The sequence below is a fragment of the Anolis sagrei genome, chromosome 3 (genome assembly GCF_037176765.1).
Source record: "Anolis sagrei isolate rAnoSag1 chromosome 3, rAnoSag1.mat, whole genome shotgun sequence".
NCBI classification, from domain to species: domain Eukaryota; kingdom Metazoa; phylum Chordata; class Lepidosauria; order Squamata; family Dactyloidae; genus Anolis; species Anolis sagrei.
In genome coordinates, this window is record NC_090023.1 from 223,049,945 (window position 1) to 223,077,869 (window position 27,925).

A 27,925-nucleotide genomic window follows, 5' to 3' on the forward strand; every position below is an offset into this window, starting at 1 on the left:
TAAATATGATTCCTGGAGTAAATAAAAAGGCCATTTGTTATCACAAGAGTGGGAACCTTGGCTCATGGGTGCCAATCTTGATCTCTGGGGTTGCTGTAGTTTGGTGGTTTCTCAGCTTTTATACAGTCTCTCCTTCATTCTAAAAGACTATCCCAAGGTTTCATTATTGATGGTAAGAGCTTTACGCTAAAATATGTTGGTATTTCTGGTCCCATCCTTTTGCCTTGCCCACCACTGGAATGCAGACCACAAGGACACAACTGAAACTGTCTTTAGCTCTTGACAGATAAGGGTTTCCAGATGTGGGAATCACATGGCTTTCCAATATTGTTGGATCACAACTCCTAGCAGCTCTAGCCAGCAGTGTTAGTGGTCAGGAATGATGGGATTTAAGACTTGATAACACCCCAAGGGCTGCATGAATCCCTAGACACTTTATAAAACGCAAAGCCACACAAAAGAGCCATGATCATCCCTTATTTCATCCACCCAAAGAGGCCTGCGTGGCTACGCTTCCATTTCTGTCTACTGTCAAAATATGACGCACCCATGTGGGCAAAGCTCTGTGTACATGTGGGTCATCATTGCCAGGTGCATAGCATGAGAGAAATGGCTATTTCTGTGTATTGTAAAGCTTCATCTGTTGATCACTTCCTGCTATGCTGCTGCTAAAAGTACACAGTCCTTTCTATATAGGGTGTGGAGCACCATAGGCTGCAGGGACCAGATACAGTCATGCAGCGTCCCTGTGCAGATATGCCAGGAAAAATGTTTGGCCAGCGCTCCAGGTTCAGGAAAAAACCGGACTATCCAGCAACCTATTTTCTCAGCTGGACAACAGAACCCAGAGCCAGATGGCAATGCCTGGTAAACAGTGTTCCACCCCATTAACAACTCCATCTCAGGCAAACAGAACCATAGAGAAGAAAACATCCGATGCAGTTGCTTCAGTACTACACATCCCTTCTGCAATTTAAAAAAAAACTTTTCCAAACAATAGAAAAGAGATATTATTATTATTATTTATTTAAAACATTTATATTCTGCCCTTCTCACCCTGAAGGAGACTCGGGGAGGAGCACAGCATATACATGGCAAACATTCAATGCCGGGACACAAATTCACATACAATACATAAACATTAAAAAAAACAACATTTATCAAAATATTAAAATACACCATTTAAAACTGTTCTAGTCATCTATGTCAATTCTAATTGGCCTGGTCATCATTCCTATTGCCGTTTTATTGCCCTGTCCCGAAAGCTTGGTCCCACAGCCAAGTTTTTACCATCCTTCTAAAGGACAGGAGGGGGCCGACCTGATCTCACCAGGAAGGGAGTTCCATAGCTAGGGAGCAATAACCGAGAAGGCCCTGTCTCTCGTATCCACCAATCATGCCTGTGACAATGGCAGGACGGAAAGCAGGGCCTCCCCGGAGGAGCTTAATCTCTGTGATGGTTCATAGGGGGAGATGCGTTCAGACAGGTAATTTGATAGATAGATAGGCAGAAGATAGATCTGAATTTATTTTTACATCTCTTGTTGAATTTGCAGTAGACGGGGAAGGACTTCTGACTTCTATTTGCTTAACAAAAGCAGTAGTAAAAGAACTCTTGCTTTCATTCTCTAATTTACGATGCTAGAATTGAATGTGGTGTTAATGGGTACAGATGGGATGAGCAGAGGTACGTGTGGAAAGACTAAAAACCTATTCAATTCTGCTAGTGAAGGAAACTTTCTGGGCTCAGAATCCCTTAATTATAAGCTTGCAACTTTTGCTCCTAGATCTGGTCAGGAGGGTCACAGAGTTCAAATACAGTAGAGTCTCAGTTATCCAACCTTCGCTCATCCAACGTTCTGTATTATCCAACGATCCAAAAGCTCACGTCCAGATCCAAAGCTGTTTCAATACATTGCGATGTTTTGATGCAAAATTTGTAAATACACTAATTACTACATAATGTTACCATGTATTGAACTGCTTTTCCTGTTGATTTGTTGTATGATGTTTTGGTGCTTAATCTGTAAAATCATAACTTAATTTGACATTTAATAGGCTTTTCCTAAATCCCTCCTTATTATCCAACATTTTTGCTTATCCAACGTTCTGCTGGCCCGTTTATGTTGGATAAGCAAGACTCTATCATAAAACAAATCAAACCAAAATAGGCCCTCAAACATCTCCCCTACAATACCTGACCTAAGCAATTGGGCCTTTCCCTCCATGAACACATTATCCTAAGCACTGGAATAACACTGGAGGTTGCAAAAGGTTATTTACCTGCTGTTGAATTTTTCTGGATGTTTTTCTCTCATCATGTGGAATCTGTGTGCAATAGATGCATCCTATAAAGAAAGAAAACAAGGGAAGCAAACAGGGAGCAGGGGGTGGGGAGAGACAGACAACACATGAGGCCTTGCAAAGAACAAAATCACCTTTGCTAAAGTTTGGATTAATATTTGAATTAGCTAAAGTTTGGATGCCACAAACTAGATACTGCAAACATTGTTCTGCTTTTAGTGACAGTTGGTAGCTTCTATATCAGTGTGGCAGTGAATCTACTCTAGATTTTAGGCTGAACTTTAAAGGAACTATCCATAGGACCGCACTTAGTGAGAGAGACATTTCGATACTCTCGATAGCTTTAAAGTCCAGACTAAAATCCAGATTAGATTCATCACACCCATTTACATGAAGACCATCAAGATACAGTGTCTGGTTTAGTCCTTAAAATGTGCTTTCAATCTTTACAGTCATTTGTAATGACACAATCTTTATTCTGTAATTAAGTCTGAAGCTATTTTTCTTCATGGTAACGCACAAGCCGCTGCTGATATTAATTCAACATTAAGTTTTTTTGTGTATTTTTCCATGCCCCATAACTTGTGTTTATGATATGGGTAAACACAAGTGCCAGGCTTTTATGTCCACACTGCCATATATTCCAATTCAAAGCAAATATTTTATTCAGCTGTGTGGAAGGGTCCCTAGTACTCTCAGAAAATAAATTTAAAACGAATTAAAAGCATCCTTGAAATCAGTGAAGACTACCTCCAAACAATCTTCTATGGTGGGAATAAGCAAATGTTGCTGAGCTACAAGTCCCACTAGGCCAGTAATTAAGACTCATGGGAGCTGTAGTCCAACAATATCTAGAGCAGTGATTCCTAACATCCAAGTGTTAGCAGCTTTAGCTACCAGAGGTCCAAACCAGCACAGCCAATTGTCAGGGATGTTGGAGCTGAAGTGTACAGCATCTGAAGGGCAAATGAGAACTACTGATTTGAGGGAAACAGGTTGCCTACTCCTTCTGTATGGAATGGTGCTGAGACAGTGCTGAGGAATATGTGGCCCTACAAATGTTGTTGGACTAAATCACCTAGAAGTCTCTTGGCAGTACTTTTACTGGCTAGAACAGATGGATAATATTTATGGGCTACATTTCTCATTCTTGTCTTACACATTTTTGGTGTGCTAGCAAACTCGACATGCGAGTGTGGAGATGATCAAACCACGGACCACTTACTATAATGCAGTTTGAGCCATACCACATACTCAATGGAGGACCTTTTGCAGCATCATCAAAGGCACTCAAAGTGGCCAGCTTATGGTCAAAGGAAATTTAGTATAATGCCAAATTTTAACTTACTTTGTGATTTTTCTATACATTATAACTATATTCTCAATTTGCTACTGACACGATAAATGAATAGCGAACATGATTTCCCCTGTATCTGTCATGTCCTCAAATATATGAGTGCTTATAGGCAGAACCATAGCCAGAAAAAAATGTCAAAGGGGGCGGGGGTTGATTTCTTTTTAGAGAATCATGAGAAGTATTCCAAAACACAAAATAATTTAAATAATATGATTCATTCTATATTTTATATAGACTTAAATCAATTTTCTCATCTCCTTCATTAGGGGGGGGGGTGGCTTCAAATCCCTCCCATGCCTTAGGCTTTGCCTACTAGTTGTGGGTGGGCCAACTTGATTGTTTCCACTATATCACCTATTGCTGCAAGTAATTACTGTGAATAAACTGTCAAAATTTGCTTGAGATAGTGCTTGCAGTTCTGGAAGGACTTGTTTGATTTTTGCTTCTCACAGACTTAGCAGCATGGGGATTGGGTTAACCTGTTAAAATTCATGAGTAAACCAGGTTTTTTTAACCTGAAAATGGGGGGGGGGGGGGGAGAGAGATTTGAACAGCTCTGCTCATAGGTTAGAAGAGCTATTATATGACAATAGCAATTCCAGTCCCTTGGTAAACATAGTTGAAGGCTTCTGGGAGCTGAAGTCCAAAAATTAACATTTCAAAGTTCTGGCAAGTGTTTGCTTTGAGAAACATTAACACTCAAGTACAGCCACATGACAGAGGGAGCAAGCTAGAAAAAGAGAGGGTGTGTGGTCACAAATAGTAACACACAGCCCTCTCCTGCTGTCTCTGAATCTGGATAGCCCCAGGAATGTGCTTCGCTTCATCCAGGGATTAGCAGACCATTCATCACCCACATCTCAGTGATTGGGTGCAGAGGTGTCACTAGGCAGGGGATGCAGCGAGCCCCTGTCCTGATCTATTTGTAATCCAAAACTTCCTGTTAGTGATATAGCTGCTGGCCCACAATTCTCACAGCCAAAAATAAAGAGGGAAGGGAGAAGATGGGAAGCAGCATATGGCAGCCGAGGCTCATGGAGGTGAAACCACTTGTCATCGTGTTCACTGGTATGGCCTTATTTAACGGCAGCTTGACAGCACTGAGATTCCACCACATTGTGGCTAGATTATTTACATCTCCTTCTTCCACTGCATAATCTATTATAACTGATTGCAATGAATCTATGGATGTAGTGCCAGTATGATTACTATTACATTGAAGTAATTTTCCTTAAAAGGTCTGCAAAGCATTAAACTTGATTTGAAGTTCTTTAATGAAATATTAATCATGGCCTACAGAATTTAAAAGGTCAGCACATCAGTTACAGCCATTTGTAAGACCCACTGCTCCTGTCTGTAACACAGCTACAACAATCATCAATCACTTATAAATGGAACCTTAATATAACATGAGACCATGCTTCAGTGTTTTTTTTAATCAGCTGTTTCTTCTACCATGTCAGAACATTAAACTGGTCAGCTGTTGTGAGTGACTTCTTAGCAACCTCATAACATAGGTAAAATGATACCTTTCATTGGGCCAACTTCTATCAGAGAGGAAGTATGCAAACCATGAAGTTACACAGAATTCCCAATTGGACAGAAAAGCTCCCACAAGCAGAGGGGGGAATCCCGGAGAAGCTCTGGCATTGTTGAATTGCAACTCTCAGCATTCCTCACCATTGACTGGAAGGACTGAAAGGAGTTGCAGTCTAACAAAACAATTCAGCATGGCTGTATGGTTCCCACCCTACTCTATAGCAAGAAAGCACACTCATTAGGGCAGAAGTATTTCACCAATGATGATAGTAAGCAACATGTGTTGACATAGAACAGCTGGACAATCAAAAGCCTGCCTTATGTTCTATGTCTATGGGATGAGGGAACTGGGATTGAGTTTAAAACAGAATACTATGTACCCACAAGTCAACTGTATAGAAGGGAAATTCTTTTCCAATGGTTGCAAATTTATATAGATTTGCTGGAAAAGTGTGGGACTTTTTGAACAAGCAATTTATTCAGTCCCCCCCCCCATTTTTATTGTTGTTTTATTGTTTTATCCCACTTCTCCCCTCCCCTCCTCGTACATGCAATTTATATAGCAAACTACAGAAGTTAAATTTGAAATATCAATCTTAGTCTTAATTTTTCTACTCCACATCTTAGCACATTCTCTAAATAATTCCTAACTGGTTCCTACATCCTCTTAGTTATTGTAACCTTCTCAATTTTATCTATATTATTTCATTTGCAATTTGTTATTTTCCACATTTAACATATTAACTATAAACTTATAGCAATTAGTCAGTGTCCATTTATTTATTTATTGTTGTACACATGTCGGTTTGTCCCATATATAGATGGAACTATATGTCACAAAGTAAACCTTACTTCTCCAAGTTATGAATGTCTTATTACTAGTGCAAATGTAACTAAGATAGTGAAGGGCTAGCTGAGCTAACATTAGGGTTGGCTCCACATCAGCAAGATAATTTGTCCTTACTTCAATGCCTGTGTTGTTGGAACACACAGCATTCCTCCTTTTTAAAGGCAAGACTTTCTTTTATACACGTTATGGTTTTAATGTGATTTTAAAAACCTACTTTTAAAACTCTGAGTTTTCTAGAAAAGCCTGGCTTTTTTGCCCATCTATATTTTGTCCTGAATTAGGATCATGGTGAGATGTTTGGAGAGGGGGACAGGTTGGTGGGAGGTTACCAAGTTCAGCAAGCATGATCAGTGCTTACTGGGGAATGTATGTTTATGTTCAGTGATTTTTATGATCAACAATGAAGGGGTGGATCTTAGAATTATAGAATAATAGCATTGGAAGAGACCACATGGGCCATCTAGTCCAACCCCCTGCCATGCAGGCAAAGCACAATCAAAGTACCCCTGACAGATGGCCATCCACCCTCTGTTTAAAAGTCTCCAAGGAAGAGGCTTCCACTACACTCTGAGGCAGAGTGTTCCACTGCTGAACAGCTCTTACCTTGCTCTTTCCTCATTCTCCCACCATACCGCTCCCTCTGCCCTTCCTCCTATGTGGATGTGTTCAGGAAACATTTAAAGCTTTGGAGCTCATTCATACTCATTGGGGCAAGAAGGGGACTGAATGGAGGCATCATCCAATGAAAGTGCAGAGTTAATTTAAGATTGACCATAAAATAAAAAATTAAAATCCCCAATTGGTTGGTAAATTTATGCATACCAAGAAGAGAAATAAATCAGCAGTCACTGCAAGTCATGTCTGGAAAAATCCAATGTAGTGAACAGATGAATATGATAGGACCCTTTGGTTTGTCCCAATGTTACTTCTGTTGGGGGAAATGTGTGGCTGTCAAATACATATTAAGTTCAGATTATAAGGGGTTTGTGCGATGCAAATAGGTGTAAAGCCAGGGTAGGATTAATTTGCTGGTGTGGATCTAGCCTAGGTCAGCTCAAGCTGCACTGAATGCAAGTTATTTCAAGCTTTAGGATATGAGCATCTGTACAGAATTACTCTCATCCTGGCCTAACTTTGTGTTGACATTGTGGCTGTGTTCCCAGACTGTAGGAAGGTTGAGTCTGATGTAATTCATCCCCTTTCTGTCCCCTTTTTAGATTCTTTGTCCACAGCGATTTGCCAGTACAGCAGTTCTGCCAGTGGACTGCAAAATCTGAAATCATTCAGTAGAAATGGGGTCTGCTGGCAGAAGAGGATTTCTGGCAACAGAACAGGTTTATCCCTCATCCTAACCCTATACAGCAGGTGTGCCTTTGGGACTGCAATGTCTGTAGAAGAGCATCTTTTTTTCCAGGAAGCAAATATGCGAATTTAACAACTGTGGATCCATTATTAGTGGATCCAATATGTATGTGCATGCATGCATACACAATTTGGCAACAAGACCTCTCAATCTCAGAGTAGCCACCTGTGAGTCAAGCTATGGTTCCATGTGTTTTCCTCTTCTTTTTTCTTGTCTGTCTTTCCTAGCTTAACTGAATGTATTTCCCAATGTTCATGATCTGAGACCACCTTCTCCATAACCCAAGTCTATTTCTCAATTAGAAATTTCCCCATGCTCTACAGCTTTCCCAAAGGCCCTTTCACACAATGCAAATATATAATGCTATGGTTCTTGTGGGTTTTTTCGGGCTATAGAGCCATGTTCTAGAGGCATTTCTCCTGACGTTTCGCCTGCATCTATGGCAAGCATCCTCAGAGGTAGTGAGGTCTGTTGGAATTAGGACAATGGGTTTATATATCTGTGGAATGGCTGGGGTGGGGCAAGGAGCTCTTCCCTGCTGCAGTTAGGTGTGAATGTTTAGCTGATCACCTTCATTAGCATTTGAAGGCCTGCCTGAGCCTGGGAAAATCTCTTGCTGGGAGGTGTTAATCTGTGCCTGGTTGTTTCCTCTCTGTTGTTTTGCTGTTATAATTTTAGAGTTTTTTAATACTGGTAGCCAGATTTTGTTCATTTTCATGGTCTCTTCCTTTCTGTTGAAATTGTCCACATGCTTGTGGATTTCAATGGCTTCTCTGTGTAGTCTGACATGGTGGTTGTTGGTGTGGTCCAGCATTTCTGTGTTCTCAAATAATATGCTGTGTCCAGGCTGGTTCATCAGGTGCTCTGCTATGGCTGACTTCTCTGGTTGAAGTAGTCTGCAGTGCCTTTCATGTTCCTTGATGCGTGTCTGGGCGCTGCGTTTGGTGGTCCCTATGTAGACTTGTCCACAGCTGCATGGTATACGGTAGACTCCTGCAGAGGTGAGAGGATCCCTCTTGTCTTTTGCTGAACGTAGCATTTGTTGGATTTTCTTGGTAGGTTTGTAGATTGTTTGTATGTTGTGTTTCCTCATCAGTTTCCCTATGCGGTCAGTGGTTCCCTTGATGTATGGCAGGAACACTTTTCCTCTGGGTGGATCTTCATCTTTACTCTCGTGGCTTGTTCTTGGTCTTGCAGCTCTTCTGATGTCTGAGGTGGAGTATCCATTGGCCTGGAGAGCCCAGTTGAGGTGGTTCAGTTCATCTTGGAGGAGGTGGGGTTCGCAGATTCTTTTTGCACGGTCTGCCAAGGCTTTAATGGTGCTTCTTTTTTGACTTGGGTGATGGTTGGAGTTTTTATGTAGATATCTATCTCTGTGTGTGGGTTTTCTGTAGACGGTGTGACCCAATTGTTGATCTGGTTTGCGGATGACTAGGACATCTAGAAAATTATTATTATTATTATTATTAACTTTATTTGTACCCCGCTAACATCTCCCGCAGGACTCGATGCGGCTTACACAGGCCGAAGCCTCAAAACAAAATACAGTAAAACATAACACAATAGTAAACAAGCAAATCAAAACAATTAAGCAAAAGACAAATAAAATCGGTGAATACATCAAGACACAATTTAAAAACTGGTTCGGCCGGCACAATGGGGTACATGGTTAAAATGCTGAAGTGACAGGAGGGACATGGATTGAAAGGTGCAGTGTGCAGTAACATCGGTTGTACTAAAGTGCTTCAAGGACTCGGAATGGGGGATTCTTAATCTAAAAAGGCACATCGGAACAGCCAGGTTTTTAGGCTCCTTCTGAAAGCTGCTAAAGTGGGGGCCAGTCGGAGGTCTTTTGGAAGGGCATTCCAAAGTCGGGGGGCCGCCACAGAGAAGGCCCTGTCCCGTGTCCCCACCAAGCGTGCTTGCGACGTAGGTGGAACCACGAGCAGGGCCTCCCCGGATGATCGGAGTGAACGTGTGGGTTCGTAGATGGAGATGCGGTCACGCAGATAGGGTGGTCCCAAACCGTTCAGGGCTTTGTAGGTGAGCACCTGCACCTTGAATTGGGCTCGGAAAATAAATGGCAGCCAGTGGAGCTCCTTAAACAGAGGGGTAGACCTCTCTTGATAATGAGCCCCTGTTAACATCCTGGCTGCTGCCCGCTGGACCAATTGAAGTTTCCGAGCCGTTTTCAAGGACAGCCCCACGTAGAGCGCATTGCAGTAATCCATTCTGGAGGTGACCAAGGCGTGGACCACCCCGGCCAGATCAGCCTTCACGAGGTACGGTCGCAGCTGGCGCACAAGTCTTAGTTGTGCAAAGGCCCTCCCGGATACCGCCGACACCTGAGCCTCAAGTGTAAGCGAAGAATCCAAGAGGACACCCAAACTGCGGACCTGTGGCTTCAGGGGGAGTGTAACCCCGTCCAACACAGGTTGCCACCCTATACCCCGATCCGGTTTACGATCGACCAGGAGGACCTCTGTCTTGTCGGGATTGATCTTCAGCTTGTTCTTCCTCATCCAGATCGACACAGCGGCCAGGCACTCGTCCAGCACCCGAGGAGCCTCCTTGGAATTAGGTGGAAAAGAGTAGTAGAGTTGTGTGTCATCCGCATAAAGATGGCACCCAACTCCAAAACTCCGGATGACCTCTCCCAGCGGTTTCATGTAGATGTTGAAAAGCATGGGTGACAAGATGGAGCCTTGCGGGACCCCACAGGTCAAAGGCCAGGGGTCAGAGCAGGCGTCACCCAGCTTCACCATCTGGGTTCGTCCCTCCAGGAAGGACTGGAGCCACGACAAAACCGTGCCCCCAAGACCCATCCCAGAGAGGCGTCCCAGAAGGATACCATGATCGATGGTATCGAAAGCCGCTGAGATGTCCAGGAGAACCAGCAGAGTCACACTCCCCCTGTCCAGCTCTCTGCGGAGGTCATCCACCAAGGCGACCAAGGCTGTCTCGGTGCCATGACCAGGCCTGAAACCAGACTGTGACTGATCTAGGTAGTTGGTGTCGTCTAGGAAACTCTGAAGCTGGGAGGCGACCACCCTCTCCAGCACCTTACCCAAAAAGGGGAGGTTGGAGATTGGCCTGTAGTTGCTCAGCACCGTGGAGTCAAGGGAAGCTTTTTTGAGGAGTGGACGAACCACAGCCTGCTTCAGATTAGATGGAAAAATCCCTTGCTCCAATGATGCATTGATAATCAACAGAAACCAATCAACCAACCCCTCCCTGGCAGATTTAATGAGCCAAGATGGGCATGGGTCTAGAGGTGAGGTGGTCGCCCTCACAGCCCCAAGAACCTCCTCTACGGTTTCAGGAAGAACAAGCCTAAAAGAATCCCACAAGGATGGACAAGCAGGTACCTCCGTCACCTCCTCTGGCACTGCGATGGAATTGGAGTCGAGCTCGAGGCGTATCTGAGCGACTTTATCTGCAAAATGGTGTGCGAAATCGCAACACCGAGCTGCTGGGTCATCGGTGACCTCCTCCACCACAGGTGGGTGGAGGAGTTCACCCACGACCCGATACAGCTCCGATGATCTGTTTGCTGCAGACGCTATACGGGTGGTCGTGAATGATTTCCTGGCCGCCCGTATAGCCACGGAGTATGCCTTAAGAGAGGCTCTAGCCCGTGTTCGATCAGACTCGACCCGAGATTTCCTCCATTTGCGCTCTAGCCCCCTTCTCGCATGCTTCAGTCTTCCTTCATTTTCTTTTTCCATGGTGAACTGGATGTTTGGGTGGATGCTGTTAAGATGGTCCAGGAACCTGTTGAGTTCTTCTTCTCCATGGCTCCAAATGGTGAAGGTGTCATCCACATATCTGAACCATATCGTGGGCTTTTTGGTTGCTGTCTCCAGGGCTTGTTTTTCAAAGTGTTCCATGTAGAAGTAATGCTATGATTCCACTTAAATTGCCATGGTTCCATCTTACAGAATCCTTCGATTTGCAGTTTAGAAGAATTCTTAGACAGGGATCTCTAGTGCCTTAAGGTAAAGGCAAATGTTTTCCTTTGACATTAAGTCTAGTCGTGTCGGACTCTTGGGGGGGGGAGGGGAGGCTCATCTCCATTTCTAAGCCAAAGAGCCGGCATTGTCTGTAGACACCTCCAAGGTCATGTGGCCGCCATGACTGCATGAAACATCGTTACCTTCCTGCCAAAGCAGACCCTATTGATCTACTCACTTTTGCATGTTTTTGAACTGCTAGGTTGCCAGAAGCTGGGGCTAACAGCAGGAGCTCACCCTGCTTCCTGGATTCGAACTGCTGATCTTTTGGTCAGCAAGTTCAGTAGCTCAGCAGTTTAACCCACTGCACCACCAGGGGCTCCAATGATTAAAAATCACGCCAACCATACCATGGATGACCCATGTGATCTCTTCCAACTCTATTATTCTATGATTATATAGCTGGACCATGCAGTGGAGGCTGATGGCTCCTGCATCAGTGAGGCAAGGAATCCATTCTGTTTTTTAAAATCTGAACTTTAAAGAGGTAGCCAAAGCTTTGAACCCTCCTCCTGAAAGATCCAACACATTGAATAGTCTCTTTAAAGTTTGGTCTTACAAAACTATAAACCCCAGATAGTCCTGACAATTAAAACTGAGTATAGCACTATAATTATATAGTGTGGAAGAACCTCAACACTGTTGTAGCAGCTTGATATCATTTTAATGCCAGTTTCGTAATTGGTGAAGCTCTTAGAGTTCCTATTTTCTGTCTAGCAGAGAATTCTAGGTTTCCCAACAAAACACAAATCCCAGGATTGTAAATAACAAAACCCGAACAATTACAAAGAGACACTGGGCTGTTCTAACAGTGTAATATGAACACATTCTGAGCCTTCTCATCCTGACTGCTGTATTGGAAAGATTTTTCTGTAGATGGCTGAGTGAGTCATTTGAAACCTCTTGAAGGTCAGCTGACCAATTTGCTACATCGCATGATACTCCAGCAGGTTTGCTCCTCACATGATTGTCTCATCATTTAGTTCTTCATAAAAGAGACATGTGTGCAAAGTCCTTTACTTTCAAGCACTGACGAGTGACAGAAAGATCACCTCAAATAGCAGCATAAGGACCATTACCACTTTCCCCTCCTCTTCTCACAATGAGAAAGAACAATCTACAGTAAACTAAAAATAAAATTGATTGATGCAGAAGAGAGCCTTATATCACAAGGCTGCAATAAATCCCCACAGGAATCATTACAAGCTTCACAGACTTCATCTAAAGAGCAACAGTGGCTTTTCACGCTGGCATTTGCAAATGTAAGCATGTATGTAAAAAAGAAAACAAAATCCCTAAACATTCCTTTAAAGCTGTGAATTGACTACTGCTAATGCAGTCTTAAATTCTTAGTGTCATCATACTGGTACTTTAAAAAAATTACAAAACCAGTTTGACCACAGGTGACAATGGGGCTAAGAAATGAGTAAGAACACTGTGGGTAATGATATGCAAATAGATCTTGTGGCACCTTACAGACCAACTAAGGCTGCATATACATAGTAGAATTAATGCAGTTTTACACCACTTTAACTATGTCTCAATGACAGGATCATGGGGGTTATAATTTTACAAGATCTTTTCAGCTTCTCTGCCAAATAATGCTGGTGTGTCTCACCAAACTACAAATGCCATGATCTCACAGCATTGAACCATGGCAGTTAAAGTGCTATCGTGGCAGTTAAAGTGCATTAATTCAACGGTGTAGATATATCCCAAGAGAACAAAGTTGGTAGCATAAACTACCAAAGATTGAGTTTACATCGGTAAGAAAACAGAGATTCACCTTGAATCCACTGCTGGCTGGTGTTCACTTATTTTTGGTGAGTACTGTGGGGGCTTTAGGTCTAAAACAACTTTGCCCCACTTTGGGCAAAGTTAGGAAATATTCCACAGCTTGCTGGAAATGTTGAGTATCCTAGAACTGCGTAACAGTATGGACAGGGCTGTCTTTAGCACAGCAGGTTAATCACCAGCTGCAGCTGCAATAAACCTTGCTAACCGAAAGGTTGACAGTTTGAAGCCAGGTGAGCTCCTGACCTTCAGCTCAGCTCCCCCACTCACCTAGCAGATCGAAAACAGTAATGTGAGTAGATAAATTAGGAACCACATTAAGCAGGGAGGTATTTTAGACACAGCGTTTCATTCAGAAAAAGGAAGAAAGTTTACGAACAAAGAAGGCTCTTTGGCAAGGAGATGGAGCGACAGCACCCCCCTATGTCCAGAACTGAGCACTGCCTCCAAAGATGCCAGAAGATGGGAAAATAACTAATACTGTTGGCTGTCTTATCATTGTATAATCAGCATTGAATGTTTGCTGTATATGTGCTCTGTGATCTGTCCTGAGTCCCCTTTGGGATGAGAAGTGTGGAACATAAATACTATAAATAAGGTTTGATTTGGCCTGATCCCCTGTCCAATTTAGATTTGCCCTGTCTGTTTCACCAGAAGCCTTTCAAAGTATACATAATTGAGTTATTCTGTTAGATCTTATGATACCAACTTCATGCTCCTAATTAGTCTCTAAGGTGCTACAAGATCCTTCTGAATACTGATATTCGAGACTAACACAGCTATGTCTTTGAATGGGTGATGTTTCTGTTGTATTGCCTTCTAATCTCAGGAACAATCGTCTGTCTCTGGTGTAACTTAGCTGCACAAAATGTGGCTGGTAGGTGTTCCGGCACTACTGTTCAAGGGAGAGGAAGAGGTAGAGGAAGGAGAGATCATTTGCTTACCACTCCTATGGAAAAATAGTTGTTGATGATGCTTAATGGAACAGGGTCTCCATTTTCCTCTTTGTCATTGGGGATGACATCAATTTGCCATCGGTCTAGCATGACCTCGGTGCTATGTTCAATATCCTTCAGAACTTTCATTAAGTTGCCCCCTTCATAACCTTGGAAATAGAAAAAGAGATTTCATGTAATGATTAATTAATTTTCACTGGTAGAACTGTGAAAGATTAGTAGGGTAAAAGTGTTTCTAAAGGCTGCCCTAAATAATAGATGTTGCAGTGATATGCAAATGAAAAACATAATATGTTTTTAAAATTAAATGAAATTGTGGTAATCAAAAATTAAGGTGTTGAAATAATTTTCTAAGCGTTTTAAATGAATGTTGACCTTTGTAAGTCAAATTTCAGCATTGGAAGAAACAGTTGGGTGAGTTGGGCGAGTGGGCTTATTAACTAAAGACCCTCCCCATAAATGTACAGCAGAGTAACTTATTAGCAGCAGTGTGACCCAGCACCAGTAGCCCAAAGTGATAAAAAGAACAAAAACACACAGGCCAATGTTCTCTCTTTCATAGGAGGCTTTTCTTTGTAGTAAAAATAGTATAGTTGCACTATTTACAATAACAAAGTTTCCAAAACACAAATAAAGTCCTCTATACTTCCTTCTTTGCTTCCATGCTGGGCTTCTTCCTCATGCAGATAAACAGCTTCACTTTCACAGAGCCTCCTCTCACAACAAACTTATACTGGAGCGTCACACAGTATTTTTTACACCCAGCAGCCTTTATACTAGAGCTTTTTTACACCCAGCAGCCTAGAGCTTTACACATGAGGCCTTCAACCTGGGGCTCCCTCTCACCAAATCTTCTCACACCAAGCCTTCTCATAATCTGAGGACTTCTTACAGACTAAAACCTACCTCACTCAGAGGCTTCTCTCACAAACTAAGGCCTACATCACACTGTGAGGCCTTCTCACAGAGTGAGACTTTTCTCCCACTGAGGTTTACCTCAGACTGACAGCTACTAAACTACAGGCACACCTGCTTATATAGAACTGCAGCTTTTGCTGAGTCACTGCATCCATTTAACCCTTTTAGTGCTTGACTCACATTTTTGTAATTAAAATAACTAGTTAATTTTAAAATTTCTGAGAGAAACGTGGGATATAAATGAATCATGATTAGTACTACTAATGTTTCACTTGATCCCACATTCAATGTGGGATTGGATAACTCCTGTGGTGTCATCCAACTCTATGTTTCTATGATTCCATGATTTCTATAATTAGAGTGTTATATTAGGATTTGGGAGATCAATGATTCAAGTCCCTGTTCAGCCATTAAACTTCCAGGGTGACCTTGAACCAGACCTTCTCTCTCAGCCTGGCCAACCTTACAGGATTGTTGCAATGATACAGTGGTAAAGAGGAGAGACTTTCCTGCCCTCTCAAGTTTATAACTAAATAAATGCTTATTAAAAATGAACCCACCTGAAATTCTCAGCTAGTGCAGTGTAAGATGCTTGGGGATGTAGTTGGAAAACACCGTATGTTTATGGGAGATATTATGTTTTAAAAATATGTATTTTGAAACAGCACATTTTGCAGTAGTAGCCAATCAAGAAGTGTAAGTGATGGAGAGTCTCTTTAGTGGTGCAGCACATGGACAATGTCAAATGAAATTTGAAGCACCTGACAGGTTTCAAAGGCACATCGGGCTGCTGGCAGGAGGGATCACTAGCAAGTCCTGGTGTGAGGTCATGGTTGAATGACCCAGTAGTGGCAGCATGATTTCAGAGACTTACCTCCTCCCCATCGTAGACAGCGGGCAAGGTCATTGCCTGTCCCCAGGGGCAGAATAGCTACAGGAGGGTGCTTGGCTAAGTTTAGCTTATCTGGGGAGGGGGAAAAGAAAAAATGGGGAGAGGGAGAGAAGGAGAGAGAGAGAGAGAAGGGGGGGGGGATTAAAATCCAGATCACTAGATATGTTTTCCTCCTGTTACAGCACCTGCTTCAGGATTGCTAAGAAGGATAGTAAAAGTTCAACAGTATTAGCAAAGTCTGAATTACAGCTCACTGTAAATATATTTTTGAGGGTATGCTGGTTGGGGGTGGGGGGAAGCAAACAGTGTAGTGATGTACACAAAAATAAACCATTCAGAGAATTGCATATTAACCTGAAACAACCCAGGACCACATTAATCTCAGAGTTTCAGACAAAAAAATCAAGCAGATGAAAAACACATACAAATGTTTCAAGACAGTGCTCTCGCACTGAGATTCTTCTACTTTATCCTAGAAAAGAGACCCTAGCCCCAGAGATTGATGGCAAGCAGTGCTGGATTTACCACTGTGTTTAGGTGTGCTTAAGCACAGGGCCCTGTTGGCCAAGGAGTCCCATCTTCTTGCCAAACAAACAAAAAATTACAATGGGTTTTGCTTATGTGGTGCAATTCTAAATTTGACGGCATTCTGTTTCAGAGCAATTCCAAACATAATGATAGAGTTGATAGTCTATGGGAGTGTGGCACAAAGGAGGTAGTGTAGGCCTACTAGATTCACCTCCTTCAGGGCCCAAGTCAGGGGCCTCATACTTTAACTAGCACAGGGCCTCATCGATCCTAAATCTGGCATGGATGGCAAGTTTCTTGAGATCTGGGAATCCCGCCTGACCATTGCTAGGCTGTTATGAGCCATTGGCTGAGGCTTGTTTTAGTTTTGAATTGGCAGAGCATCTACCTCAGCTTTGAACACTAAATGATAACAATGGTGAAGATAATAATAGAACTGTAAGACATGTTATGTAAGGCTTTTAACATTATTTAATGGATATCATTTTCCTGAGACTTAATTTACCTATGCTGTCCAGGATCCACCCAACAGTTCCATCCCCTCCACAAGCCAGAATACGGAAGTCAGGGGCATCACGAAAAAAGTTTAACCTGAGAAAAATGGAAAATTGCCAGTTAGAACTGCCTCAAAATGGATTCATTGCCCATCTGGTTAAGTCTCAAATCAACAGTACAATGATCAAGGAGAGAGTAATATTTATTGAATAGGAAAGCCATGCAAGACATATACTTTCCATAAAGGAATGTATTTAAAATCCAGCTGAAGATAAGGCAATGGGTCTTGACCAGCAATAACCTTTGATGAGATGATTCATTTGTATTATTGTGGCATAGCTATGCCTCTCTGTGGTTCTACAGATTGGATGTGGGACGTGTGGTTCTCCAAGTGTTGCTGGACTACAACTTCCAACATCCTCCACAATTTTGTGTGTTAGTGAGAGTGATAGGAGCTTCAATTCAATGACATTTGGAGGGCCAGATGTTCCTTATCCTTATGTATCAAGGCCAATGTTGACCTCAATACAATAGGCACAGTAATGATCATATGTATATGTGCTTGTAAAGACCTTTCAGAAAGCTGAGTACTTCTTCCTAAATGGGAGAGAGAAGGAGAGAAGGCATAGAAGGAACAAAACAAGAGAAAGATAGCAAAGAGGAAATGCAAAAAAAAAAAAAAAAAAAAAAAAAAAAAAAAAAAAGAAGAAGAAGAAGAAGAAGAAGATAGAATGAGGATAACAGGGAAGAAATGGGGAACACAGAAAGGATATAGCATGGGTAAAACATGTAGTCCATGAAATGACTTGCAATACCCAGGAATAGGTCCCCCTCGGTCCAAATTGTAAACTTGTCTGGGATTGAGTAGGTAATGGAACTTCCGATGGACCCTAAAATGAGTAAAAACAAACAGATAAGCAGTCATAATATAGTGGACAAAGGAGAGACAAGGCAGATGAGTACATGTTCTTATGATCAGTAGTTCCCTCCTCCAACTCCACTTTGAAGAGTTTTGTGAGCACAAGAGTAGCAACTACTGATTCTATTTCTGCCACACAACTTGCAAATGTGAGTGAATGTGACAGACTTTTCATTAGTGCTTTGAATGCACTAACAGTAATGTGGAAGTCCCCTACAGCATATACAGATCAGTTATGATAAGAGACCAAAAAACACATAGTTTGATCCTATGTATTAGACAATATTCTCCCAAATATGGGAAAGAAAAGAAACCAATGCTTTAACTGGGTTAGGACAGTGCCATATCAGGAAGAGAGATTTCCATCCCAGCTATGGTCGCAGGATTCATACAATGACACTGTTATACTATTATTATTCTATTTTACCACCATGGCTGCATTCTATGGGATCCTGGGTTTTGTAGTTTAGGGAGGGGTATTTATAACTCAAATCCAAGAAGCTCTTGGACCTCAATAAACTACAAATCTCAGAGTTTCATAAACTGTTTCCATAGCAGAATGTGGAAAAATATGAGCTATAATAGCAAAGCTTGATAGGACCACCAGTCAAAACTGCATGCTATTTTGAAAACAACTATCCTTCACAATGGGAGAAAAGCTTCTATTAGTGCGAATGAGAGATTTTTTCCCACTGGGAATGGCAGGTGTATGTCCCTACTGAAAGAAGCGCTGACAATATAAAGAAATGGTTGAAATGAGAGTTTCCAAACTATACTGATGTACAGTAAAAAGAACATGGAACACAATCAATTATGTATAAAACTTTTGAATTAAAATGCTTTTTGTTAAACAAAACTATTTGTCAGAAATGTACATGACAAAGGTTTTCCCCACATATTAGCGTCATCCCTGAGTCAACCATCTGCTCTGTATTTATTTATTTATTTTATTTATTTATTTACAGTTCTTATATAGAATCATAGAATCATAGAATCAAAGAGTTGGAAGAGACCTCATGGGCCATCCAGTCCAACCCCCTGCCAAGAAGCAGGAATATTGCATTCAAATCACCCCTGACAAATGGCCATCCAGCCTCTGCTTAAAAGCTTCCAAAGAAGGAGCCTCCACCACACTCCGGGGCAGAGAATTCCACTGCTGAACGGCTCTCACAGTCAGGAAGTTCTTCCTAATGTTCAGATGGAATCTCCTCTCTTGTAGTTTGAAGCCATTGTTCCGCGTCCTAGTCTCCAAGGAAGCAGAAAACAAGCTTGCTCCCTCCTCCCTGTGGCTTCCTCTCACATATTTATATATTCCGCCCTTCTCACCCCGCAGGGGACTCAGGGCGGATTACAGTAAACACATATATGGCAAACATTCAATGCCAGTTTGACAAACAACATTTAACAGACAAAGGCTATTTAACTTTTTTTTTCTGGCCGCCAGGGGAGCTGCTGCTTTTCATCGTCCATCAACGACACCGATGAATTTCTTCCGCATTCCACATTCCCCGGAGTCTTCTTTCTTTATGGCCTCATAAATTAGTTAAATTTAGCCTCCCACACAAGGTGGTGCCTTATTTTCCTACTTGACAGATGCAACTGTCTTTCGGGTTGCAAAGGTCGACAACGGGCTACACAATGGCTGGACACCCACTCCAGCCCGGGCTGGCTTCGAACTCATGACCTTTTGGTCAGAGTGATCTTAATGCAGCTGACACTCAGCCAGCTGCGCCACAATCCCGGTGCCAATCCCTGTAGGACCAATTATCTAATTTGGCCTTCGAGATACTTTCAGATGGTTTCTTACAAACTTCCATAGTTTTCTCTTATGCGAAGTTCTCTCTTGCAAATCTATTCCTTAAGTTAGGCATGGGCAAACTTCGGCCTTCCAGGTGTTTTGGACTTCAACTCTTACAATTCCTAACAGCCTTCCCATTGTGAAGGATAACGCACAGGAACCACCTAAAATATGAATGCGTGCTCACAAAAAATATGATGCTGTCAAAAGGAAGAGGGAGTATGGTTGTTGAAACAGCTGTATATTTAAATTTCTCTTTAGTTTAATTGTTGAAATATATCCCACTGATTATACCAATATCAGGGGAGTTTAGAGCAGAGAAGGGGAGACACTTAGCCTTTTAAAAGGTAGGAACTGGGAAACACTAAAACGGAGAGACTTAAAAATGCTTCTTCAAATGAATTCCACTGCCACCATTCCAGTATTAATCAGGCTGAGATAATATTGTGAGTTTGTTCTGTAACACACACTGTGCCACTATAGTTTCTTAGCGGCTGCTGTGAAGCTGACTTTAGAAATACTTTGACCACCAAGGTACGCACACTGAGGCTGGTATAAGTTAATTAAAGAACAAGAATGTTTATTGAACAAGCTTGAAATAATTCAGGTACAAATGCTTAATGGTTTCAGAAAATACTGGCTTGAAAAGCTTGTGGTTGCGTTAGGGTAAAATCTTAAACTCTTCTGGGTTACAAGTCTTCAAAGTTCCACCACAGAAAATTACTTCAGGACTTAATCTCTGAAAGTAATTCCCAAAACTGCCCCTTAGGAATCTAGCCAAAAATACCCTGAACTAGACTTTCCTAGGAATTGAACAGTCCACTAACTGGGTACTGCTCCCCGACAGTATTCTAGCTATCTACTAATAGCTACTCTGAATACCTCACAAAAGACTAACCCAATCTTCTTCTCTAAACCCAAACTCGCTCTGACTAACACCAACTCTTCCACTCTCTCTAACACCCAACTAACTAACTGGGACCTTAAGCCTCTGTTTTAAAAGGACACCTTTTCCCTATGGACCACTTAGGCTCCGCCCCCATCTTTCTAGCCAATCCTAGCCTCCTTATTTTCCTTCTAAGATTTGAACACACCCATCAAGGAAAAGCTAACTAAAATGGCTTCCACCCGGCTCTCTTTTCTAAAATGGATGCCATGGCTTCGCTAGGCCCATTCCCTTAGGCTTCAGCCAACCAGCTAAGGTAAGGGATTCATTACACCTGCCTTAGGTGTTTTGATTTGTAGCTCTCCTTACTAGCCAAAGGACTGGTGACACACTGGTCAATAAGCACTGGTGACATTTTCAATTGTACTTGCAGCTGCAATTAACATGCTATCTGTTGTAAAAATTGCATCTTGCAAATAACATAATATTACATTTGGAATATAGGAAAAATCTGACCTGTCTGTGATGAAAACATTTATCCCAGGGAAAAATATGTGGATTACTTACAACTATTACCTGAGGTGAATGTAGTGAACTAAGATTTGTCTCTTGTGCACTTTCTAATCTGTCTATAGAAAATATGGGAAACCTACCTTTCTCCTTGCCTCCCTCCGCTTTTGGGGTTCACAAACACCAACAGTGGATGTGTTCCAGGGTTAGGAGTGATCTGAAAAGCAAGCTCCAAATTAAACAAGGAGACTTCTTGTACAGCGTACAAAACATCATTCATGCAGCATGAGAGAGAATGAGTCATGCGGAGACAGAGGAAGCAAGGCAGGCAATTGGCAAAATGTTGGCCAGGACTGTGGAGAACTTGGGAGCCATCAATCTCTGTACCTATCTCCATCCACGTGGATGATGTCGATTGTCATGCAGCATATAGATCACTGTGTTGGACATTGTATAATAGAAAGTTGGTTTGACTAGAGCAGAGTTGGTTAAATTTACTTTTTGGTCTACACTCCAGTGCTTGTTAGGGGGATCTGGGAGTTTTAGTCTAAGAAATGATTTTCTAGACTCTGGCCAAATATATTTATTTATTTATTTATTTTATTTATTTATTGCACTTATTGACCGCCCCTCTCAGCCCGAAGGCGACTCGGGGCGGTGAACAATAACAAAGAAGACAGTGTACAGCGAGTCTAGACATACAAACCAGACAAATACAACACAACATATACTTATACTAAAATCCACTTCGTCAAGTCCTGGGGTCATAGCCAAAATTCGTAGTCCTAATTCATTCCAGTGTCAATTAACTATACTCAATTGAAGGCCTGCTCGAAGAGCCATGTTTTTAGGCCCCTACGGAAGGCCATCAAGGAGGGCGCCTGTCTAACTTCAGCAGGGAGAGTGTTCCACAGCCGGGGGGCCACCACCGAGAAGGCCCGCTCCCTCGTCCCCGCCAGACATGCCTGTGAGGCGGGCGGGACCGAGAGAAGGGCCTCCCCGGATGATCTCAAGGCCCTCGTGGGCTCGTAGGCCGAGATGCGGTTTGCAAGGTATTTTGGGCCGGAACCGTTTAGGGCTTTGTAGGATAAAACCAGCACCTTAAATTGGGCCCGGTAGCAAATCGGCAGCCAGTGGAGTTGGGACAGCAGAGGCGTTGTATGCTCTCTGCGTCCAGCTCCCGTTAACAACATGGCTGCCGCGCGCTGGACTAGCTGAAGCTTCCGGGCCGTCTTCAAGGGCAGCCCCACGTAGAGAGCGTTGCAGTAGTCGAGGCGGGATGTGACCAAAGCGTGTACCACCGTGGCCAAGTCAGACTTCCCAAGATACGGGCGCAGCTGGCGCACAAGCCTGAGCTGTGCAAATGCTCCCCTGGTCACCGCTGAAACCTGGGGCTCCAGGCTCAGCGATGAGTCCAGGGTCACACCCAAGCTGCGAACCTGCGCCTTCAAGGGGAGTGCGACCCCGTCCAGCACAGGCTGTAACCCTATACCCTGTTCGGCCTTGCGACTGACCAGGAGTACCTCTGTCTTGTCTGGATTTAGTTTCAGTTTGTTCGCCCTCATCCAGACCATTACAGCGGCCAGGCACCGGTTCAGGACTTCGACGGCCTCCTTAGTAGCAGGTGGGAAGGAGTGACAGAGTTGGACGTCATCTGCGTACAGGTGACACCGCACCCCGAAACTCCGGATGATCTCACCCAGCGGCTTCATGTAGATGTTAAACAACAAGGGGGACAAGATGGAACCCTGAGGAACGCCACAGGTCAACGGCTGCGGCGTTGAACAGGAGTCCCCCAATAACACCTTCTGAGTGCGACCCTCCAGGAATGACCGGAGCCACTGCAGAGCAGTGCCCCCAAGGCCCATCCCTGCAAGGCGCCCCAGAAGAATACCGTGGTCGACGGTATCGAAGGCCGCTGAGAGGTCCAGGAGCACCAACAGGGACACACTCCCCCTGTCTAGCTCCCGGCGCAGATCATCCACTAAGGCGACCAAGACCGTCTCGGTACCATGTCCCGGTCTGAAACCAGACTGTGCCGGATCCAGATAATCCGTGTCTCCCAAGAATACCTGGAGTTGTGAGGCCACCACGCTTTCCATGACTTTGCCCAAGAAGGGGAGATTGGAAACAGGCCGAAAGTTGTCCAATTTAGTGGGGTCAAGTGATGGTTTCTTCAACAGCGGCTTTATAATAGCCTGTTTTAGGCTCGCTGGAATCTTGCCCTCCCGAAGGGAGGCATTAACCACCACCGTTACCCACTGGGCCAATCCCCCTCTGGCCTCCTTAAGAAGCCAGGATGGGCAGGGGTCTAGGATGGACGTGGTGGGCCTCATTCCTCCAAGTATCTTGTCCACATCCTCGGGTTTCACAAACTGAAAAGAATCCAACAAAAACTGACAAGCAGGTGCTTGTGTCACATCCACGGAGACTGCATCTAAAGTGGCGTCCAGCTCAGAGCGGATCAAAGCGACTTTGTCTGCAAAGAACCGAGCAAATGCTTCACAGCGCGCTGCCGAGTTGTCAGGGCTCCCACCCGTGGGAGGAGTTAAAAGACCTCTGACAACCCGGAACAACTCCGCCGGACGGTTTTTTGCAGACGCAATAGTGGCCGCAAAGAAAGTTTTCTTTGCGGCTTTTATTGCCGCGGCATATGCCCTCAAAAAGGACACAAACCGTGTTCGGTTTGACTCGTTTGGGTCCGATCGCCACACGCTCTCTAGAACCCTCTTCCTTCGCTTCATCGCTGCCAGCTCCTCAGTGAACCAAGGAGCTGGTTTAGCTCGGTTACTTGAGAGGGGACGTTGAGAGGGGACACACATATATATGTGTGTTTGTCTATCTATCTATCTATCTATCTATCTATCTATCTATCTATCTATCTATCTATCTACATTAGCTCCAGACAATGATGCTCCTCAAGGTGGCTTGCCTATTATCATTATTATTATTATTATTATTATTATTATACTTTATTTGTACCCCGCTAGCATCTCCCGAAGGACTCGATGCGGCTTACAAAGGCCAAGGCCTCAACACAACAACAGCATAACAACAACAATACAATTCAAAGCAAATTAAAAACATAGAATCATAGAATCATAGAATCAAAGAGTTGGAAGAGATCTCATGGGCCATCCAGTCCAACCCCCTGCCAAGAAGCAGGAATATTGCATTCAAATCACCCCTGACAAATGGCCATCCAGCCTCTGCTTAAAAGCTTCCAAAGAAGGAGCCTCCACCACACTCCGGGGCAGAGAGTTCCACTGCTGAACGGCTCTCACAGTCAGGAAGTTCTTCCTAATGTTCAGATGGAATCTCCTCTCTTGTAGTTTGAAGCCATTGTTCCGCGTCCTAGTCTCCAAGGAAGCAGAAAACAAGCTTGCTCCCTCCTCCCTGTGGCTTCCTCTCACATATTTATACATGGCTATCATAGCTCCTCTCAGCCTTCTCTTCTTCAGGCTAAACATGCCCAGTTCCCTAAGCCGCTCCTCATAGGGCTTGTTCTCCATAAAGCAATAACAAAACATTACACCATTGCACAGTAAAAACCAGGGCTGGGCCAGTGATGGGTACAGATTAAAAAGTGCTGGGTGTGACAGGTGGTATGATTGGATTTCTGGGCAAGTGCAATGTGCAGAGAGTCTTAAACTCTAGTAAAGTGTCTCTGGGACAAAGTGCTGGGCTTTCTATTGCCTTCCTCAAAATTTAAGGAGCATAGTTTCCAAAGCCAACAAAGCTAGCACATAAGGCAAAAAAATCCCACATGTGCCTTTCTTCTCTAACAGTATAAATATAACCATGCATTAAATAACTAAGAACATCCTGCCGCTTCATGATAAGTCTGATGCTAGACATTACTGAGACAAGAAGTAGTCCTTATGTATTGTTGATGTTGTTGTGTGCCTTCAAGTTATTTTCAACTTATGGAAGCCCTAAGACAAACTTAGAGCCATCTTTTTTCCAAAAAGGAAAAGGTAAATAAAGATGCTGGGAACTTTAGGATCATGTTTTTACATGCATAATTCAGTGGTCCGACTATACCTCAAAATGTATCCTTGGACTGACTTTAAGGACCTCATCACACGGAGGTCCTTGATGCGGGGAAATTCATAGGACAGCAGGGTGAATTCATCACCCAGTGCTCCACATTTCCTGCATCACCCACTTGACCATCACACGCCGGAAAGCATATCTTTCTGGCTTGCTCCTGTGCTGTCCCCAGTATTTACAATCTGAGCACAGGTAGTCTTCCATTGTCAGAGTTCCCTATCCTAGAACAATTTGCTGACACAACCAGCACGGAGCCCCGCCAGAAATAGCTGTGTGTCATGTAACGGGATCCAGTGGGCTCTGTGCTGGCTATTTTGGCAAACTGTTCTGGGACAGGAAAAAAGGCAATGTGATGAGATCCTAAGAGGAGTATAAAGATTGCACAGACATTGATTTTCTTCCTTATATGTCTTTTTTGAGAACTGGTGGTGATTTAGCCAAGACGAAGGGACTGTCTTCTCTCATAAGGAATCAAGCTTGTGCATGCATAAAAAGCAAATGTCAGTGACCTCCCTACCTGCAATCCATGTCCATCCACTGTGGTGGTGTTGTACCTGAAGGTCATGTTTGCATCATCTGGAGTAGTGCTGGAGGGTGATTCACTGTCTGATCTTCTTGGGTGGGATTGCCTATCCTTTGGAAGAGGGCGGAGATGCATAAAGACTTGGAAGTATGGATGAGAGCCAGCAAATAACAAGAAAGTACCGACAACATAAACAAAGGGTGGAAATGAGAGTTTCCTAACTGGACTGATGTACAGTACAAAGAACATGGGATACTGATAATTAATTATGTATAAAACTTCTAAATTAAAACGCTATCTGTCAAACAACACAGAATACAGTGCTATTATATAAACAACCATCAGTAATACATTTCATAAACTGCAAACAATCTTTGTTAATGCAGCAGTCTTGCAGTGAATAGTACAGATATTTTGAATCAATTACTCTAAAAGGGGCTTAAAGTTGTGTACATAATGGTTGCTCCAATACTTGACTTGCTTCCTGGGTTGATGCTGTTCCAAAATTTACGTTAACTCTACAGTTCCAATCTCCACAGCTGAAAAAACTCTGAGAGGCCCACATGTTTCTACTTGCTTTGGAAAAAAAAGTAATTTCTTAATCATGGCTTTAAAAAGGCACACACATCTATGCAGCATTTGTGGCTGTCACACGGCGCTTCCTCTCAGCCATAGCCCTTCCTGGCCTATAGTTCAGAGACAATACACTTATTTTATTAGAATCTGAATTATACATTTAAAAAACGATACGAGTTAGAAGGTATGGAATTGTATTTACCTTCTCAAAGAAATGAGAAGTCAGGAAAAGTGTACACAAAGACTACATCATATGTACTTTACACAGAATCCTTCCTTTGAATCATTCTACTTTTAGAAAATATAATTCCCAACATTAAAGTTGGAATACAAATGGTTATTTGTTTGGAATGACTGCAGCGATTTCCTCTTTATAGTTGGTCCCACTCAAATATGGATAATTTGCTAACTATTTAAGTGCTATGACCGAGTCAGGAGGTATGACGGTGGGATGTGAAACTGACCAGTACCAATTTGCAAATAGTTTTCCCATCCAGTCATTTTAACTCTTTAAGGAAACATTGGGCATCTAGTAATTGGAAGATCAGACACCCTTTAGCCCAGTTCTTCTTAAGCCGTCTAGTGAGAAAGTCCTGCATTTCCCCCCAATGTACCAGGAACCAGTACCATATTTGTATCCATTCACTGCAACTGTTGCTTTCCTGGAACCAACAACTGATGGCTTATGCACAAGCACTGGACCATGGACCACCACTTAAGAGTAGCACTGATTTAGTCACTTCTAGTTTACTTCTGGATCCTGGACCTAAAATAGTCAGAGTGGGTGGCAAAACCATAAAGAAAATTGATCCTCTGTCCTATCGATGATATAGGTGACATTTTGAGTAAACTGTTGGGTAGACAGGGGCCTCATACATAAATGGGAGAAGGGAATCCATGCTGTCTGTCTGCAAATTCCCCATTCCTAATCCTGGACAGTCTTGGTTTTAAGTTTATAAAGCTGAGCTTGCACAAGGTCCAGCTTCTAGATTCCAGCTTCTATGCTGGCTTGGAGATTTTGATGTCCAAAAACCCTAAACACATCCACTCACCATAAAAACTTCCTTATGGAGAGTTAAAAATCATAGTATATGAGCCTTGATAAGTAAGAAAGTATATATTAGCCATCCAGGTTATCTCAAAAGTTCTAAGTAGACTCATTTACCAGAACCACTGGGCAAATGTTGGAAGGCAGTAAGATGTGGTCCTTCAACTGCCCACCATCACAGTCAGGCTTCACATGAGAGGCACATTTGTTGTGAAGCTGCAAGAGCAGAGAAAGAAAAAGGTCGTCATTTTCTCCTCTTCACAATATCCATACCATTCTCTTCACCTTGTTAAGAATTTATGAGCTATTCCTCTACCATTACCAGGGGAAATCACACTATTTCTCTGAAACTACAGTATTCGATATCACAAAGAAGTTTTTTGTTCTTTAGTCAGCATTGGGTCTCCCCTCCTACAGAAAAACAAGCAAAATTAGATCCATCTTATTATAACCCAAAGGGAAGTGCACAGAGGGATTCCCAGAAACAGTGATGGTAGTGGATCCCAAGGCAGTGATGTGGTGGATCTCCTTGGAGTTTAGTTCATTTAAATTCTTCCTTTCCTCTGGAGAGTTCAAAATGGTATCAGGCATGTAGCAAAATGC

The 27,925-nt window shown here is 43.0% G+C and overlaps 1 protein-coding gene across 3 annotated transcripts in view; it reads right to left on the minus strand.

The window, feature by feature from the left end:
• DGKG (diacylglycerol kinase gamma) overlaps positions 1-27,925 on the minus strand; it is a 186,073-nt gene that overhangs the window by 49,343 nt on the left and 108,805 nt on the right. For all 3 annotated transcript variants that reach the window (XM_067465916.1, XM_060768046.2, XM_067465915.1), the window contains 8 exons: positions 27,440-27,538; positions 25,693-25,809; positions 21,266-21,339; positions 17,825-17,899; positions 17,020-17,105; positions 15,969-16,058; positions 14,165-14,325; positions 2,284-2,348 (listed from right to left, as the gene is read on the minus strand). In XM_067465916.1, the coding sequence (XP_067322017.1) occupies positions 2,284-2,348; positions 14,165-14,325; positions 15,969-16,058; positions 17,020-17,105; positions 17,825-17,899; positions 21,266-21,339; positions 25,693-25,809; positions 27,440-27,538 (767 nt within the window). The remainder of the gene's footprint in view (positions 1-2,283; positions 2,349-14,164; positions 14,326-15,968; positions 16,059-17,019; positions 17,106-17,824; positions 17,900-21,265; positions 21,340-25,692; positions 25,810-27,439; positions 27,539-27,925) is intronic.